This window comes from Protomyctophum parallelum (genome assembly GCF_964188405.1).
Source record: "Protomyctophum parallelum genome assembly, chromosome: 14".
Classification (NCBI taxonomy): Eukaryota; Metazoa; Chordata; class Actinopteri; order Myctophiformes; family Myctophidae; genus Protomyctophum; species Protomyctophum parallelum.
This window is the reverse complement of record NC_139709.1, coordinates 30,052,376-30,070,265: the sequence shown is the minus strand read 5'-3', so window position 1 is coordinate 30,070,265 and position 17,890 is coordinate 30,052,376. Positions and strand designations below refer to the sequence as shown.

At 41.2% G+C, this 17,890-nt stretch overlaps 1 protein-coding gene across 3 annotated transcripts in view; it reads right to left on the bottom strand.

The window, feature by feature from the left end:
• The window catches only part of xrn1 (5'-3' exoribonuclease 1), a 38,371-nt gene that overhangs the window by 12,857 nt on the left and 7,624 nt on the right, over positions 1–17,890 (bottom strand). For all 3 annotated transcript variants that reach the window (XM_083782176.1, XM_083782178.1, XM_083782177.1), the window contains exons 2-23: positions 17,456–17,688; positions 16,720–16,817; positions 16,394–16,503; positions 15,351–15,461; positions 14,369–14,457; positions 14,139–14,226; positions 13,039–13,207; positions 12,807–12,874; positions 12,503–12,640; positions 11,914–12,098; positions 11,229–11,318; positions 10,396–10,552; positions 9,678–9,797; positions 8,730–8,899; positions 7,898–8,015; positions 7,258–7,353; positions 6,075–6,178; positions 4,805–4,939; positions 4,140–4,302; positions 1,919–2,032; positions 1,226–1,324; positions 97–212 (exon numbers count right to left, since the gene is read on the bottom strand). In XM_083782176.1, the coding sequence (XP_083638302.1) occupies positions 97–212; positions 1,226–1,324; positions 1,919–2,032; positions 4,140–4,302; positions 4,805–4,939; positions 6,075–6,178; positions 7,258–7,353; positions 7,898–8,015; positions 8,730–8,899; positions 9,678–9,797; positions 10,396–10,552; positions 11,229–11,318; positions 11,914–12,098; positions 12,503–12,640; positions 12,807–12,874; positions 13,039–13,207; positions 14,139–14,226; positions 14,369–14,457; positions 15,351–15,461; positions 16,394–16,503; positions 16,720–16,817; positions 17,456–17,688 (2,771 nt within the window). The remainder of the gene's footprint in view (positions 1–96; positions 213–1,225; positions 1,325–1,918; positions 2,033–4,139; positions 4,303–4,804; positions 4,940–6,074; positions 6,179–7,257; positions 7,354–7,897; positions 8,016–8,729; positions 8,900–9,677; positions 9,798–10,395; positions 10,553–11,228; positions 11,319–11,913; positions 12,099–12,502; positions 12,641–12,806; positions 12,875–13,038; positions 13,208–14,138; positions 14,227–14,368; positions 14,458–15,350; positions 15,462–16,393; positions 16,504–16,719; positions 16,818–17,455; positions 17,689–17,890) is intronic.

The window sequence follows — 17,890 nt, the reverse complement described above, 5'->3', positions numbered from 1 at the left end:
GTTCTTTTTTTTATCAGTGTGTAAAACATGTGGGAGAAGAAACAACTCATTGACCGGGAATCATTTTTCCTGCAGACGGATCGATCGAACACTCACTTCTTCTTGCAGCCCCGGCCAATGAAGATGCTCCCGGAGAAGCGGGAGACGAGGTAGCTGGTGATGCCGAGACGAGACGCCAGGACGTAGCCAGGACTGTACTTCACACTGTATTTCTGTAGGACGCACACTAACACAGTCAGGACTCGGAGGACTGCACTTAAGACTTTTTGACCTGAGATCAGATTCTAAAAATGTCTTCTACATCCTGACAGTTTTCTGAAAAAGCTATGTTTCTATGTCAGTGGTTCTTCGATCTTTCAAGCTTTACAAGCTCGTAGCGCGCCACTCGGTGGCGCGCTATGAGCTTGTAGATCTGCTATTTTTCAATAGCTAAAGCATGACATAATGCTAACACCAAAAGGGGTTCCTGCCCAAAATGGGTTAAGACTTCTTTTCTATTTTGTAGATTATATAGAGCCTTCGTGCTACTCCTCCCCGTTGACAGCTGCCTCCCCCTAGCCCTCTGGAGTACATGCAATGCCAATTATCACCCTCCCTGCCCGACCCCTTGGGAGCACGGGAGAATTGTCTTTGTGCAGACTGACGCCCGACAAAGCTGGTTGCTCCACGGCAAATTCGAACCCACAACCTCTGCTGTGGTGGGCAGGGACTTTACCACTGTGCCACCCGAGCACCGCTAGCACACTGCAGTTCAGGACTACTTCACACTGCATTTCTGTAGAACAAATAACAATGGTGCACTTCAAGCTGGTCTTGTACAGAGATGGGTGGAAAGACTAGATACAGACATACTGTATACATTACATTTTAATAGGGATCAGCATCGACGTATCGGTCACACATCGGTATTTGCCGATGATCGGCATCCGCAAATAAAACTGATGTTTATCTGTTATTGATGATCATACATTTTGTGTTGGCTATGTTGGTGTGCTGGTTATCTGCAGCCTACCAAGCTGTAGATTCTGAACATTTACTTATTTGACGCATTTGTTTTTGTATTTTAATCGGCCAAAGATTTTCCTATCAGTGCATCCCTACAATTTAAACAGTGTTCTGATTGAGATTAAAAGTTAAGTGTGGATGTCAGTAAAATGTTTCTCACACAAACACACACACACACACACACACACACACGCACACACACACGAAGCGTGTCTCTTACATGCTGGTTCTGCATCAAGCTTTCAAGCTGTGGCTCGTACGGCGCGCTGAAGACCACCCGTACCCGGCCTTCTTTGATGACATCACTGGACTCTTGGACCTGTTTCCACCAAACACACAGAGTGATGAGCCATTTAGGTGCAGGTGCGGTTGTAGTACAAATAACAAGCCTACATTGTTGACGATGCTGATGATGCTTTTTGGGCCAATAAGTTCTGTACAACACCAAAAAAAAGAATGAAGGCAAAAATAATTGTAATATCATTATTACACTGAGGAGCATGTGTGGCGCAACCAGATACGTTGCTGACAATTTAAAAGTGTGATTTTGCAAACATGTTGTGGGTGTGACTGAAGGTTTTCTATGTTTTATTTGTGATGAAGTTAATTATTGCAGAAGTGTAAAAGTACCAGTATATCACCAGTAGGTGGCGAGGTATCACCAGGGGAACAGAGTTTGTGAGTGCATCAAGTCTCATGTAAACTGAACTCTCATGTCATTTCAACTGTGAGAGTTTGTTCAATTATGAAACGCATGCTGCTGTGCAGTTGAGTGCAGTTGCAGTGTTATACTGAGCATTTATTGTCTCTTTTGAAGAAAAAAAGGCAACATTAAATAAATAAACAAAGGTTGGGACCAGCCGTCTATCCGTCTTAGTCCCGTTACACATGGAAGTGGAAAGGAAGACGTTACCTCTCCTATGGCACCGTAGTAGGGGTTGCCCACCATGAAGACAGTGGTGGTAGGGGGGAACAGCTCTTCCAAGGTCCTGAAGCGACTCAACGATGAGTCAAAGGCCTTGAGGTCCTGAATGATGCACGGAGAGAGAAGTGCCAGAGAGAATAGATATATGGTTAAAAGAGGAGGAGAAGCCAAAATATAAAAGTCATGGCGACAGAGGAAGCTAGTGAGAACAAGAAGACAAGGTCTAGTATATACTGTATATATATATAAATGTCTCCACATTTTCTTTAAACAAGCACATATTTCTTGATTACAATGTAGCATTATGAGGGAAATGAATAGCTTGAAATACATCAGAGGCAGACACCGGGCTCGATACCTAGACTCGTGTTGCCAGACTGTTGCCTCTCGTAATTATCAAATAATAAAATGCGTCAATGTGTCATACAGTCTGGAGCAACGGAAGCTCTATCATGAGTAAGCAATAAAGGAAGTGGAGACTAGTCCCCCACTTCCGTTTCGTCCTTACAGTTGCGTACATTTATCTTAATATAAATAGAAATCATCTAAGCAAATATAGCTTGGTGCTTAGCAGAAATGGAAATAAAAAAATAAAAAAGGAAAGATTTCTTTTAAATGTATTTTTGTGAACGGAAATGGAAGCTTCATTACTCGGATTGCGGGAGGTGACGTTCCAGACTCTATGTAGCATTCGGAGATTGTGGAATAGTTGTCTGGCTACGCGAGACTATTCGGTACCCAACCCTGACCATCCCTTGGTTAATTTCAATGCCACTGTTTGAATCATATCTATCTGTTGGACTAGAGTATTAAGCCCATCAAAAAGAAATCAAGAGAAGGGGTGTGTATGTCCATTTACTTTGATTTCAGTAGTATGCATATGGAAGGACTGGACAATCCCACTTTACCCATTACTTAAGTACTGTACTTAAGTACAATTTTGAGGTACTTTTTACTTTACTAGAGTATTTCCAATTTTCAATACTTTTACTTCTACTCCACTACATTTCAGAGGGCAAATATTGTACTCCACTAGACCACTACATTTATTTGAAACTTTTAGTCACTAGTTTGTCACTTTGTAGATTTTGATTACCGGTATTACAAAACATATTAACCTCTTGTGAGCAGAAAGAATCAATAATAAGCAGACTTGGCAACCTGACTGTAGAAAGTAACAGTACAGTAAAGAACCTGGGGGTCATTATTGATTCTGAATTGAATTTTAATTCACACATTAATCATGTTACCAAGATTGCCTTTTTTCACCTTAGAAATATTGCACGAATCAGAGCCTATTTGTCTTTGGACGATGCAAAAACGCTAATCCACGCCTTTGTTTTTTCTCGGCTTGATTACTGCAATGCACTTTTTTCAGGACTGCCTAAGAAAACAGACAGATTACAACTTGTCCAAAATGCAACAGCCAGTTTTAACTAGAACTAAGATGAGAGAACATATTACTCCAGTTTTGGCTTCACTGCACTGGCTTCCGGTTGTTTTTAGGATTGATTTTGAAATTATTTTACTTGTGTATAAAGCTCTCAATGGTCTCGCACCTTCCTACCTACATGACTGCCTGCCTAAATATGTCCCAAACCGCCCCCCTAAGGTCTTCCACTGCTGGCCTGCTCGCTTTGCCTAAAAAAATGGCAACTAAAAAATACGGGGAAGCAGCTTTTTGCTTATACGGGCCGTCGGCATGGAACAAGCTCCCACTGTACCTTCGTCAGGCAGCCTCTGTAGACATTTTTAAAGCACAGCTCAAGACCCACTTCTACAACATTGCTTTTAATTGATCTTTTATTTTTGTCCTCACTGTATTGCATTACTGCTTGTTTTTTAATGTCGTTGCCTTGCTTTTCTTCTTTTTTTCTCCATTGCTCTGTAAAGCACTTTGAGCTGCATTTCATGTCATGAAAGGTGCTATACAAATAAAAGTTTTATTATTATTATTATTATTGAGCACTATATACATTTTGGTCATTTGAAAATAGCTCATCTAGCTGATCTCACAATACTTTTAGCACTTTAAAGTAAATTTTGATACCAATACATTTGTACTTTTACTCAAGTACATTTTGAATTCCAGACTTTTACTTCTAACGGAATAGTTCTATATTACGGTATTGATACCTTTACTCAAGTAAAAAAAAAAGTTTTGAGTACTCCCCCCCCCCATCACTGCCAAGTCAACCCACACACGTACCTTAACCACGACCTGGTAGGCGAAACACAGGACCTGTTTGGCCCACTGCTTCTCTAGCTCCACCACTCCGTTGGCTCGGGGCACATACTTCCGTCCAGTCAACAGCTGACCATACAGAACCACAGCTGTCTCGTTGACGATGATCCCTTTCCTTTTCCCGTAGCTGACAAGAGACGAGATGACATGAATTTACTACGATGGAACATAACAAGAGCACATTATATGCAGTGATAATCTACAAATACTTCTGTTATCAAACTTCAAATGATAACCCAGTGTTTCCTTTATAGCTTTTTCTCTAGTAGCAATAGGGGCAATGACAACAACATCAGATTGGAGAACCAAACCTTTGCAGTGAATTTTTGGTTATGGAAAGATAATATTGCTTTCTCAGCCGGTATTCTCTACTGTGCATGATGGCTCACTGGAAACACTCTGCTACACCAGTGGGTCTCAAAGTGTCCTTGAGTGTGTATACTCATGGGGGTCCTTGAAATTAAAATATTTGAAAACCACTGTACACTAAATGGAACAGAGCCTTAATTAATACCATTGGTGAAGGAAGTAGGGAAGTGGCCCGGCAGTAGGAAGAGTTATTCTGTGTGCATAAAGCCATATCCAAGTGAGTAGAGGAGTAGAAGAGCGACCCTCTTGCCCGTCCTTACTGTTCTGTGATTCCCTGGACGTCTTTGAGCCAGTCCTTCTGCTCCTTGTCAGAAAGGTAGAACACCTTGGTAGGGGGAGGAGTGGAGGACCTGTGATACAGCTTCTGGACACCGGGGGGCTCGTTCAGGGAAATTCTGGAAAAAACAAAAACATTCAGATTCATTGATTGAAAATTGTGTTCAGTTTGTAGAATGGGTATACATTTCAAACGAAAGCTCAAGTCAATACAAAAACTGCTACGAGGATGAAACCAGAAAAGCGCTAAGACAGGGTCCTCCGTCTTCAATTCATCAGAACATTTAAAGATGTACAATTACACACTTCTATAAAAATGAAAGGAAATCATATGTACAGTTAAAGTAGAAAAGGGGAAAACGTACAGTATGGAAAAATAGATGGGGGGGGGGGGGGATTATAGGAAGAGTCCGCACCATTTAGTTCTCCTTTAGTTCTCACTCTTATTCTAATAGTTGAGGCTTGTGTTGCCAATATCAGTGGTTCCTACACTTTTCAGCCCGTGACCCAAAACAGAAATTAGATATTCGCCCAGGACCCAAACTAGTGAAAATAGCAGATCTACAAGCTCCCAACGTGGCACGAAGCGGTACAAAATAATATTTGTAAAAATATCTGAACAAATATTTTCACTACTTCTTAAATATTTGTTCTAATTTATGGAAGTTTGTAGATTTCTTTCATTTCTTCATGACATTACTGAACAAAACAACATTGGATTTTGTTATTAATTCATGAAAAGTTTCGCTTTTTGGGGGAATGTTTTTTTGAAAATCTTTTGAATCAATAATTTAAAACCAAATGTGACTCGATTTGATACAGAGGCAAGACTAACTGTTCAGGAGAGGAGAAAAATGAGTTAAAATGAGTTAATAGCACAGTCAGGCAGACTCTTCACATACTAGAGCATGTCTGAAATAAAATGTCAGAGCTGAAATAGACATATAGACATAGATATGAAATAAATGCTTAAACATGTAGCTAGGTGTAATGAGTCCACAGATGTGAACATTTCAAGCATGTTTTCTCAACTTGCTGTTTCTCCGCAAGACATTACTCTATAAGCCATATCTCCAAAACTGGTGGGTCAAACTGAACAACCAATATGTCAATTTGAATTTTGATTCCCTGCTTTCACATGACATGACATGACAAAAAGAAAAAAAAATGTCAATGTGTCCGCGAGCCACAAACAGGTTCAGAGTCTGACCCACTGTTTGGGGAAACAGTGCCATATCAGGATGCGGTGCTTACTTAGCCTCTCCATCAGACACTGCAATGATGCGAGCTTCCTCTAGGTGGGGCCAGTTGACAAACACAGACTTCCCCAATACAAGTTCTGCTACATCTTCACACACCTAGAGAGAGAGGGGGAACGAAGACAAGGAGGAGGATCAGAAAGTGAAGAGGTGAGATTAGAATGAAAGAGAGAGATATTATAGAAAGAAAAACACATCATCAAAAGCCTGCATAGGCATTGGCACCTAAGCATTGGCACCTCTTTTTATATAAAGCCATTGTTGGGATTCTCCCTGACTATATTTGTTCCATTTTGGAACTGAACAATAGCACCTATTAGACCCGCTCTAGTGATTTCTTAAGGCTCAAGGTTCCTCAGACTCAGACAGAGTTGGGCAACTTGGCAAGACAGCTTTTTCTGTCATTGGCCCAACTTCATGGAATGAACTCCAAAACTGTTAAAACTGAGCTCCCTGTCATCCTTCGGTCAGTATTTTCACCGTGATTGCTCCTGCTTCAATTGATTTATTTTACTGATGGTTGTTCTGCATAAAGTTCCTTTGTAATTTATCCTGATTTATAATGCTGTGTTGGGTGTATTGTTTTTGACTGTATTTTGTGTATTGTAACCTCGGCTACATTGAAAATGAGGGCTTGCCCTCAACGGTATTCAACTGTATAAATAAAGGTGATGATGATCAAAGCCCGTTGTCTTTTCTGCCCTACTTGTTAGCATGGAGCGGGTGCATAATATCTTGTCCATACTCTTGCTAAAAATCTATCCAATCAACAACTATTTGTTCAATGAGAATGTTTCCAAGTAATGTCCCTCTAGAAATGAATGGCCCTCCACGATGTCCCAAACTTTTAAAAATTCTAATATATTTTTCAGGCCAATTTTAATAAAAAGCAAGGCTTTTGCACACACCTACAGGCGACAGGTGCATAGGAGTGGGTTAGGTGCCCAACGTAATGAAAAATACCCGCACACTGTCTTCAAATGCAATGAAAAAAACTTTAGTGTGCGGTTGTTTGTTCTTTTCAGGCCAATTTGAATAAAATAATAGATCAGCTTTTATTAAAGGATCAATAAGAGTTATAACATAACTCTAGCTCTAGTGAGCATGCTTGCGTGCACACGCACGCTCGTGCAAACTCACACACACACACACACACACACACACACACACACACTCACTGGCTCCGCCTCTAATCTGTTGAGGATCTCGAGCATCATGTTCTCTCCTCTGCTGCTGTGTTGGAACACCATCACTCCATTCTTCTTTTTGTACCACTATAGAGACACAAAGACGAGAATGAAAGGAAAGGAAACTCACTATTGCCAACCTGCTGCCTCTATCACGCTGGTTCCCAAACGTTTTAGCCTGTGACCCGAAAAGAGATATTATACATTCTCCCGGGACCCAACAACGCGTCGCACTGCATTGTGAGCTTGTAGATCGGCTATTTTCACTACTTCTTAAACATTCGTTTTCTAATTTCTAATAAATTTGTTTTGAATTCATAAAAGGAAACGAGAAAAAAGAATGTGTCTGCGACCCACAAATGGGTCCCAACCCACTGTTTGGGAAACAGCGCTCTAGCTAGCACGTGCACACACACACACGCACGCACGCAGAAAGAACACACACACACGCACGCAGAAAGAACACACACACGCATGCAGACAGAACACACACGCATGCAGACAGAACACACACGCATGCAGACAGAACACACACGCATGCAGACAGAACACACACGCATGCAGACAGAACACACACACATGCATGCAGATAGAACACACACGCATGCAGACAGAACACACACACATGTACCTTGTGTTTGATGTGTTGCAGGGTAGGGAAACCACAGAAGTACAGAGCAGAGCGGTCAATGCGACGACCCACGTGGTCTAATGACACGTACCAGGCGTCCATGGGGACAGGAGTTTGCCTGTTAGCACACAGACAAATAATCCACAATGCAGCAGTTAAATACTAAATAACAAAACAAAATAAATAAGAACTAAGCTATGATGACTAAAACTAAATATACTGACAATTTCGTCAACAAATTAAAACTAGACTAAAAATGTTAGGGAGGGAGTAGTGGAGAAGAGGTCCAGTAGAACTAAAGGACAAGTCATTTTATGCTTGTTTGAAAGCTGAAAATAAATCTACAAGCTCACAACATATCACATGCTCACAGCGCAACGCATTGTGAGCTTGTAGACCGACAATTTTCAGCCATTACAACGCCATCAAGGACCACCAAAATACATTTTAGTCGACTAAAATTAGACACTAAAACCTTTCAGATGACTAAAATATTACTAAATCCAAATTCCAAAGTCCATGACTAAACTGAAATCTAAATTTGCTGTCAAAATCGGCACTAATCCGTTTGACCATTGGGCGGGAACCCATTTTGGTGTTAGCATTACGTTATGCTTTAGTTATTTAAAAATAGCAGATCTACAAGCTCATAGCGCGCCACCGAGTGGCGCGCTACGAGCTTGTAGGTCTGCTATTTTTGAAAAATCGAAGAACGACTGACATAGAAACATAGCTTTTTCAGAAAACTGTCAGGATGTGGAAGACATTTTTAGAATCTGATCTCAGGTCAGAATGGGTTAAGTAGGAAGTATCCTTATTCCTGTGTGTGTACCTGACATGACAGTGTGTGATGTTGGGGAACAGCTCGGGCAGGGTGGAGGTGTACGTGAAGTCCATATCGGGGTCGTGCGTGTAGACGGCACACTCGGTATGATGGTTCCTGGCCTTTTCTGCTCTCGTCATCTTGTCATTGAAGGGCTCCATAGCTGCCAGCAGGCATCTCTGAACACATACGCACGCACAGCACACATTGTCGTTTGTCTTACTAACTATGAAGGGACGTCAATCGAGAGATGTCTTATGCTGCGTTCACACGGGCAGATGCAAAAGATACAAAGATGCAAAGCTACACAGTGTATTTGTAGCTGTTGTAGCTTAAGCTACAAAACGTCGGATGCATCTTTGCATCTTCACGTCGCTGGCTTCCATTGACAATGAATGGTAGACCGTAGCTTTGCATCTGCCCGTGTGAACACAGCATTAGACCAGATGGGGTCTGGTAACGGCATAGCTACATGTTGATCTATGATTTCATGTGACCAGTGGCAGTCTATGACATCATTAAAAAACAATTGAGAAGAGGGAGAATTCCCTGTTTGTGTTTCTTTTATTTTGTAGGCTACTATTCTTTTGTGTTGTGTGACCTGCATATGAACTGTCTCTATAGTACAGGAAATATATGGAAAACACAGGATCAACCTCAAACTAATTGCAAAAGAAACAAACTCTTTTGCAATTAGTTTGAGGTCAAATTACATTATTACTGAACTACTAACACAGCATTAGTTTCTTAAGAGATAAGATCTTGAAAAAAAACAACAACAATTAAATAGTTCCGGGCCAGTGTCGCACAACAAAAGTAGCAGACAAAAAGTATCACCCCGTGTCACAGTGTGATACTTTGGGATCTTTGAGTATAAATCAGGCATTAAGTGGAACATGTCTGAAGCTCTGTTCGTCCTTTCCTTGTAAAATAAATGATGATTGATTTTGTGCATACCTCGTCTATAAAGGGAATGAGCACCACAGCCTCCCATTCCTGCTGTTTGCCATTGAGGTCCGTTTTAAAGTCCAGAGGGTAGTTCTCAATAATGGGCGAGCTTTCACTGGTCATCAGGTGCTGAAAAGAACATGTCATTTTTTTAAACGTATAATGAAATCAAACCACTAAAGATACAGTGGAAAGCATGAAAGATTCATAGAAGTTCACTCATCCATCAGTTACACAGATATTGGGTAATTGATGGATGGGGGCCATGAGCAAAACACTTAGCACTCAGCTGCACACCCTGCTCCTGCTAGTTTTGATGGGTAAATGCAGCAGGAATATCACATTATGTGCCAATATACAGTGAAAACAGTGTGTGTGTGTGTGTGTGTGTGTGTGTGTGTGTGTGTGTGTGTGTGTGTGTGTGTGTGTGTGTGTGTGTGTGTGTGTGTGTGTGTTACTAACAGTCCGACAAGCATTAGTTCAACAACACCTTTACTCCCGACATGAGCTGCCGGTTTCAACTAACCCGTGCAGCGGGTTAAAATTAACCTGTGGCAGGTTAAAACTAACCTGTGACTCCCGACACGCGTGGCTGTTTACAACTAACCAGTGGCAGGTTAAGACTAACTCGTGGCTTCCTGTGAGGTTAGGTTAGATTTAGGGTTGGGTTTTGGGTAGGGTGTCGGACTCATGACTGTAGGACTCGGACCAAACACATGCGTCTTACCCTGTAGCTCTCTGGTAGCAGGTCCTTGCTAGCTGCAGGAAGGACACCCAGCAGCTGTTCAAAGGGCATGAAGGGTTTCGCCAGGTCAAAGGTCAGCTTTAAGCCAGAGATGTTCCTGATGTCAGACAGGAACGGAGCATAGTGGAAGGGGTAGTACCTGGAGACACGGAGGGGGACATTTTAGATAGATGCATGTATGCTGTAATCACTACGTGATCATTACACAGTCAAATCAATCCTCATTGTTAATTTAACTCTAAGATGGTACAATTTACGCCTTAAAATAGTGCGACCCCTTGTCCTAATGTCAGAAGATATTCCACAATCGCCAGTGACAAGAAGCTCTGCTCGCAAGCTGCCATCATTGTCCATAGCATTGCATTGGAGACTCGGTCACCCAGCATCCCTCAGAAGCGAGCGTCAGTTGCTTTCTTCCGGTCACGTGATCCAAACGTGTGACGTACAGTATGTATAACAATGTGCCCGCGGAAAACCTCATATGTCAAAAGTTATCAAAATCGCCCAATAAAACAAATAAAACGTAACGCGGGAAACTCTGGGTCAGCAGGGAAAGAGGTCTTAATCAATTAAGTCGGGAAACTTGGGTCCAGGAGTTAATAATGAGAGGGACAAACGCATACAATACATCAAAGACAGTGTTTACAGCTGCCGTTAATTAGCACTGATTGTCTATGTGGGTCGAGCATACAGGCATATTACCTAGCAATAGTTGACCAAATAATCGCTTTGAAGCAATAATAATGCGCAGTTGGGTTGAAAACAAATTCACCAAGAGCAAAGTGTGAAAATGACTGAAGAGTTGTTGTTCTTACCAGCTCCAGGACTGAACTCCATGGTAATAGTAGTGGAGAATCCACTGGATTCCTTCCACGTAACACTTGGCCTGGTTGGCTAGGAACTCGCTTCACACAGGACAGTGAAAACATATTTAGATCCAGTGACACCACTAGTCAGTTTTGAGAGTCATTGTAAACATATTCATAACAGTTGGACATTGATGTTGGAGTGACAACCTACTTGTATGCCAGCAGGTAAAACACTTCCTCAGTTAACATGAGTGAACACTTTCCTTTAGTGCAGTGGTTAGCAAACCTTTCAGCCAGTGACCCAAAAACAGAAATTAGATATTGGCCCGGGACCCAACTAGTGAAAATAGCAGATCTACAAGCTCACAACATGACACAAAGCGACACATTGTGAGCTTGAAGATCGGCTAATTTCACTACTTCTCAAATAATTGCTCTAATTTATGGAATTTTCTTAGATTTTTCTTTCATTTCTTCAGGACATTACTGAAAGAAATCATTGGATTTTGTTATTAATTCATGAATTATTTAGCTTTTTTTGGGAATGATTTTTGAAAATGTTTGGAAATTATAATTAAAAACAAAAATGTAGGAAACAAAAAAATAAAGGGACTCAAAAAAGTGGTCCCGACCCAGTGTTTGGGGAAACTTTATCTTTAGCGTGCGTGTACGCTTGTGTGTGCGGACTCACTCGGAAACCACATCCACTTCCATCTTGGTCATGTAGTAGGTGCGTTTGTGCTGACGGAACTCCGTCTCAAATAGATCGTCTTCCCCCTCATCCTCCTCCATCACAGCCCCTCTTCCCCTTTTGCCTCCTCCGGCCGTCTCCTCCCCGTCTGACGCCGCCAGCGCTGCAAGACAGAGGGCTGTGTCCTGCACAACACACACACACACACACACCCTTACTTGTTTGTACTGTAAATAAGATAAGAGAGACCCTAGAGCTGTGCCGTTTGTAAAATAGCAACGAGAGACCCTACGAGTCTGTGTGTGGAACAAAGCTTCTAAAATATTCTTTCTTGCCTTCGCTTCTTCTCGTTGTTTCTTGGAAAAATAACACGATGGGAACTATGCACAAAAGATAATTTCACCCACTTTTTTGGCATGTTAAAACTGTGAAGTGAAAGATGATTCTGATTCTAAATAAATGAAACACTGGTGCAGAATGAGCTTTTCCGTGAGTGTTCTTAAATTAAATGTAAATGTATCTAAATGTCTGCAGGGCAGGACTGTGTGCGTGCGTGCGGTGCCATAGGCGGTGCGTGTGTGTAGCCTACCTCTCTCTTCTTGTTGCTCTTGACACTGGCTTCCTCCTCAGCAGCCAGCCCAGCCGCCTCGTTAAGGTACTTGTTGCCAACCTTGCTCTCAAACCACTTCAGGTCGACAAACACCTCGTTGAAATGTTCTCGATCAAACTGGGAAAAAGGGAAGAGCAATGAAAATGACGTATCATTTCCTTTCAGCTCCAAAGGAAATGGAGAAAAAAACAGATACCTTTATTAATATATTTAGCCGCTCTCCCCAATTAACATCAATTTCCCTTCCCGTTTCAAGTAATTGGATTGTAACCACCAGCCTCACCTCAGCCAACTTCTCCAAGTACTTCTCAAAGTTACGCATGTTCAGGTGGCCATTTTCATTCAGGTAGCCTGCATCACAACAGGGGAAGAAAAACATTTGTAGGTGAAGCTTATACGGTTCCATGATCACACAGTCAGGTTTGGACGGAGCAGGGAATGTAGATATGCAGCGATATATAGATGTGGTATGGATTTAGTCAAATATGTTTTACTGTACTATGTGTATAACTCACCCCCCACTGAGGGCAGTACACTGATGTAGGTCTTGTACAGCATAGGCAGTGCGTCGTGGCTGATGTGGAGGTGAGGAAGGTGGGGGATGAAGTCGTTTCCGACCAGAAATCCCATCAGAATCCAGTCGTCTATGATCCTCTCCAGATCATACTCAAAGTTAATCTCATTCTGGAAAACATAGGAAGATACAATCAGAACATTATGCATTGTGGCGCAATGGTATTTGAGTAATATGTCCTGAAACGCAATCATGGAAATGTATTTTCAAATCTATTCCAGAACTTGTAAATTGTGTGAAAGTTGTGTGAAATTTAGTACATTTTAACAGGTTTTGTTGTCCATAAAACAGAAATTTTGTGCTGTATGTTTGGCCAGAAATCAGGGGGTGCCATAACTTTCAAAAACTTGAACGGAACACTTTGCTAATTTGGAGCCTAAATCGGGATGTGTAAATGTATCAAATGAAAATCGATTTGTATAATTCAATATTAACGATTAATCGATTAATCTTTTTTTTTTTTATGAACCCTACAAATAAAATAAAAATTCCCCCAAGGGGTACCTAAGTCAAAAAAGTTTGGGAACCCCTGATGTAGATGATTAACAACTTTTTGTGCCAGATCAGTCTCTATCCTTTTAATACTCTATGAGCTACACAGACACATCCCAGGCACACTTTGGTAGGCCTATAGCCCTGTCCTGTTTGGATGACAATATTGCCTTTCCAACAGATTTTCATTTTAAAAAAAAAGAAAAAAACAATGATCGATTATTGATTTTCATAATCGATTTCGGGTCCTATTAACGATAATCGATTAATCTGATCCATCCCTAGTTCTGATACGAGGAGATCATAAATTGTGGCAGAAAGATACCTTGTGCATATTGAGATTACAATGAAGTCAAAGGACATTTCCACATTTTGAGGAGATACAATGGGATTTAGGGTCAAAAATGTGTTTTCGGTCGTAGGCCTTCGTCAAGCATACATGGACAGAGATTCAAAACACGAAATCTGTCCACACGTGGTTCTTCTTCAACAATGTTTCTGTACAGTTCGCAGGGAAGTCCACTTGAGTAGCATGTGGATGACTCTCACCCTGAGGTCTGAGAACTCGTAGTCTATGTATTCCCTCATCAGAGACAGGTGCAGCAAGTGGAAGGTAGTCTCCTCTGGAGCTGTTATCCTACAAGAGATTGGAGAGCGTGGAGAAGAAACCAGAGCAATGTAGAAGAGAATATGAGCAGAGACAATGATGTTGAACATCCTCATGAGAAAACTAAGAAAATAAAAGCATAAAAGCTATGACTGACAACAACAACACTGACCTCTTCTGTGATTTCTTTCCACCTCCAAAGCGGACCTCTTCTCTAAGCAGGGAGAAGTGAGGCTCATGGCTGGTCAGACCTAACATGATCTACAAAAAGAGAAATGTAGCACAGTCCTTGGTCCACAGGATCTTAATTATTTGGATGGCCGCTAGGTGGTAGCATAAGCACACCTAACCTGTGCCATCCGTCCACTCTCACTCTATGCTCCTCTGTTTCATTTCCGGGTTATCAGTGAGGTGGGGGCTGTTGTTGTGAGCACAGTGATCAGTAATATTAGCTCAAACCCCTTAGCTCTCGTCAGAAGAAACGGTTGCATGGCCGGCACGATGCGAGACAAAGTCACAAATGATTTACAATCGTCGGGATGCACGACGGCTAAACATGGACAGTGCTCGAAGCTTTAGAGATACAGGGCTTTTAAAATCATGTTATAATGGAGGCTCAATGGAGCTGGATGGAAAAAGTCCCATAGCTGGTGGGGACGGAGGCGCATAGCAACCGGAGCAATGCTAAAAGGTAAATTGACGGCCGCCGCTATATGGAGTATACAGGGAGTACTAACATGTTCGTAGATGGCTGATGCCGTACCTTAGCCCAGGGGGTACGATTATATTCGTAGATAGCACAGAATGAATTAAAATAGGTGTGCAGTTCCAGGGGCTCCACCGAAAAACGAGGGAATGTTTAAACACTCACACTTTATTATTTGTATATTTTAGAAACATTTTGACAAATCTACTCTTTATTTGTATATTTTAGAAACATTTAGACAAATCTACTCTTAAATCTATCTCAATGGCACATCATCTTTTCAAATAGGGGTACACAGCAAAATACATATCAATTTGGGGGTCCTTGACATGAACATGTTTCAAAGCCAGTTTTAAACAAATACTTAAAGTTAAACAGGTGGACATGTACACACAACCAGCAGACACATACTGCACAGCGTGCCATCACCACACGGAGTATTTCCTACCAGGTCAGCATCCAGCCCATAGAGGCAGTGGCGTGTGTTGGGGTCGTGATTCGGTTTGCCGTTCTCTGAGCGAATAAACTCCATGATCTTGTGTTCCCCCTCACCGGGCGTCTACAGGGGGAAACAAAAACACATTAAGATGATGCATCATCCAACACTGGACCCATTAGGGCTACAAGTGCAACTATCGAGTGGTTTTCAACCAAGGTTCATGTTTTAGGTTGTTATTAGAGAAAGTAAAAGATGAGTGTTCTTCTTTTTTTTTCATTTAGGGATTTTAGCTGTTTATTATTTACTATAGTCCTACTGGATCTACTGAATGTGAAGGTAGCCTACTGGTGAGAAGCCGCACTGTGCGTCATAGGCTCAATATTTCAGTTTGACACATTCAGTACTAGATCTCGTGATCTTTTGTGGCCAGATCTAATTTCTTGGGATATAGGACTATATTAAATAAAATAAAAAATTGCTAGAAAGTTTTGTAAAATAATACATATTTAGCCCCATGCTCGAATTCCCCCGCCCCCCTGTCAAAAACAGCTACAATCCCTAAAACGAAAGAAAGCAGCAAATGAAAATAACAATCATCTTTTACTTTCTCTAATAACAACCTAAAACATGAACCTTGGTTGAAAAAAACTAAAGTTGTCCTTTAAGCCCTATGTTATAGGCTACTTTGTTATACAACAATGTCACATGAATATAGCCGATCTACAAGTTCACAACGGTGAGTGACATGATGTATTGTGAGCTAACACTGAGCTTGTAAATCTGCTTTATATATTTTTCCCCCTAATTTAAATTCAGAGGGCAAACGTTTTCAAGAAATCTGCTATTTTCTTTAAAACGTTTGCTACTGAAAATGTATAAAAACTTGAACTTTCTTTTCATAGTGATTAATAGTTCGATGCGCCCCTAGATCCAGCGTCACCCTTCATAATGGTGCCACGATGAAGTTCCTCACTGTAAAAACATCCGTTGTTAGGGAATAGCATTCCACATGGCCTACATGTACTGTATGTACAACACAGAGCGATACACACCTCATGACCAGACAGGAAGACTCTGACTCCCTGCCATGTTCTGTCAGTGGAGATCTTGTTGTGGACAAAGTATTTCAGCTGGTCCTGGAGTCTTGCCATGAAGTCCGTACCTTTGAAGTCGAGACATGTCAGACTTTGTATAACTTCTAGCCACTATAACGTCAGCACACTTCTGGAGAATAACTTAATTTGTATAATACTGGGGTGAAACGTTGTAGTTGTATCACACTTGTATCTCTCATTCCTGAGTGAAGGAAGCATGGAAGATATCTGACCATACCAGGAGTGATGCAAAAGGGACGTGTAAGGAACAGATTTGACCATACCAGGAGTGATGCAATTGGAGTCGAAGCGAGCCTCTGTGGGGAGCACCTCCCCTTTCTTTAGGGCTTCCTTGATTTTATCCTCCGCTTCTTTGGCCGACCTAAACACACAAATATTATGGGAGCCGTCATTCACATCTCGCAATCACAGTCACGAAGAATGTCCCTTTCTCCACCCTCATTTCCAATTCACTAAGATTGCATTTCCTAGCATACAGTGCTGTGGTCCTTCCATTATTATCACAATATTTACGTTATCATTATCATCGCTATCGAGTGGAAACGTTTTATGTCCAAAACTGTTACATTTTAGAAAATGCATCAAATCTTGTGGTTGTTTGGTCACAAGTTCTTGTTAATACTTTGACCTTTTTCAATATTTATAAACCCCGGTCACACCGACAAAAATGTCTTTCATTGATTATTACACTATTATTGGTCCAAGTCCTTCAAGCTTAGTCTGTTTTTAAAATGAAGAAAACTGAAAGAATGAAGGGAAATGTATTAATTATCTAAGCCAGGTTGGTTACGCTGTTTAATTTAAATTAGTCATATAATTAAATATTGGTTTATGCTTTCACTTTGAGGTAGATATTGTAGTCTAATACGCTTTGATTAAAGGTGAAAAGGAAACGTGTTCATAAACCTGGAAATAGGACGAATTTACTTTTAATGACTATTATTATCAATGATCACAGATCAAAGGAATTATTCAAAATGTGACATCATCGCTCCATACCTGAATCTCCTTCCTCTTTGCTGGTTCATCTTTGCCCTTGGTGCCACCCCATCCACAGCCATGAAGAAGACCTTGCGGGGCTTAATAATCCTGAAGAGCACTTCCAGGTAGTGGAAAATGTCTGCAAAGATTTTCTCCTCAGAGATGCGGAAGTGCACATCCTCATCATTAGGGTGGGAACACTGGTGGATGATTCCATTCATGTCCAGATATAGGTTGTCAAACTCAGGAATCTGAAAAGGGAGACACACAGGAGAGGATATAAAAGAAAAGTAACAATAAGTGATGGGGTGGATTAGGGTTAAAAAAAACTATAATAAATTAAATGCATATTAATGGCTTGAATTCTGTTTGTGGTCACAGTGTAATTAATCATGCAGGGAAACGCAGAAATCCTTTAAGCTCTTTTGCCAACTACATCAGGATTCAAGAGTG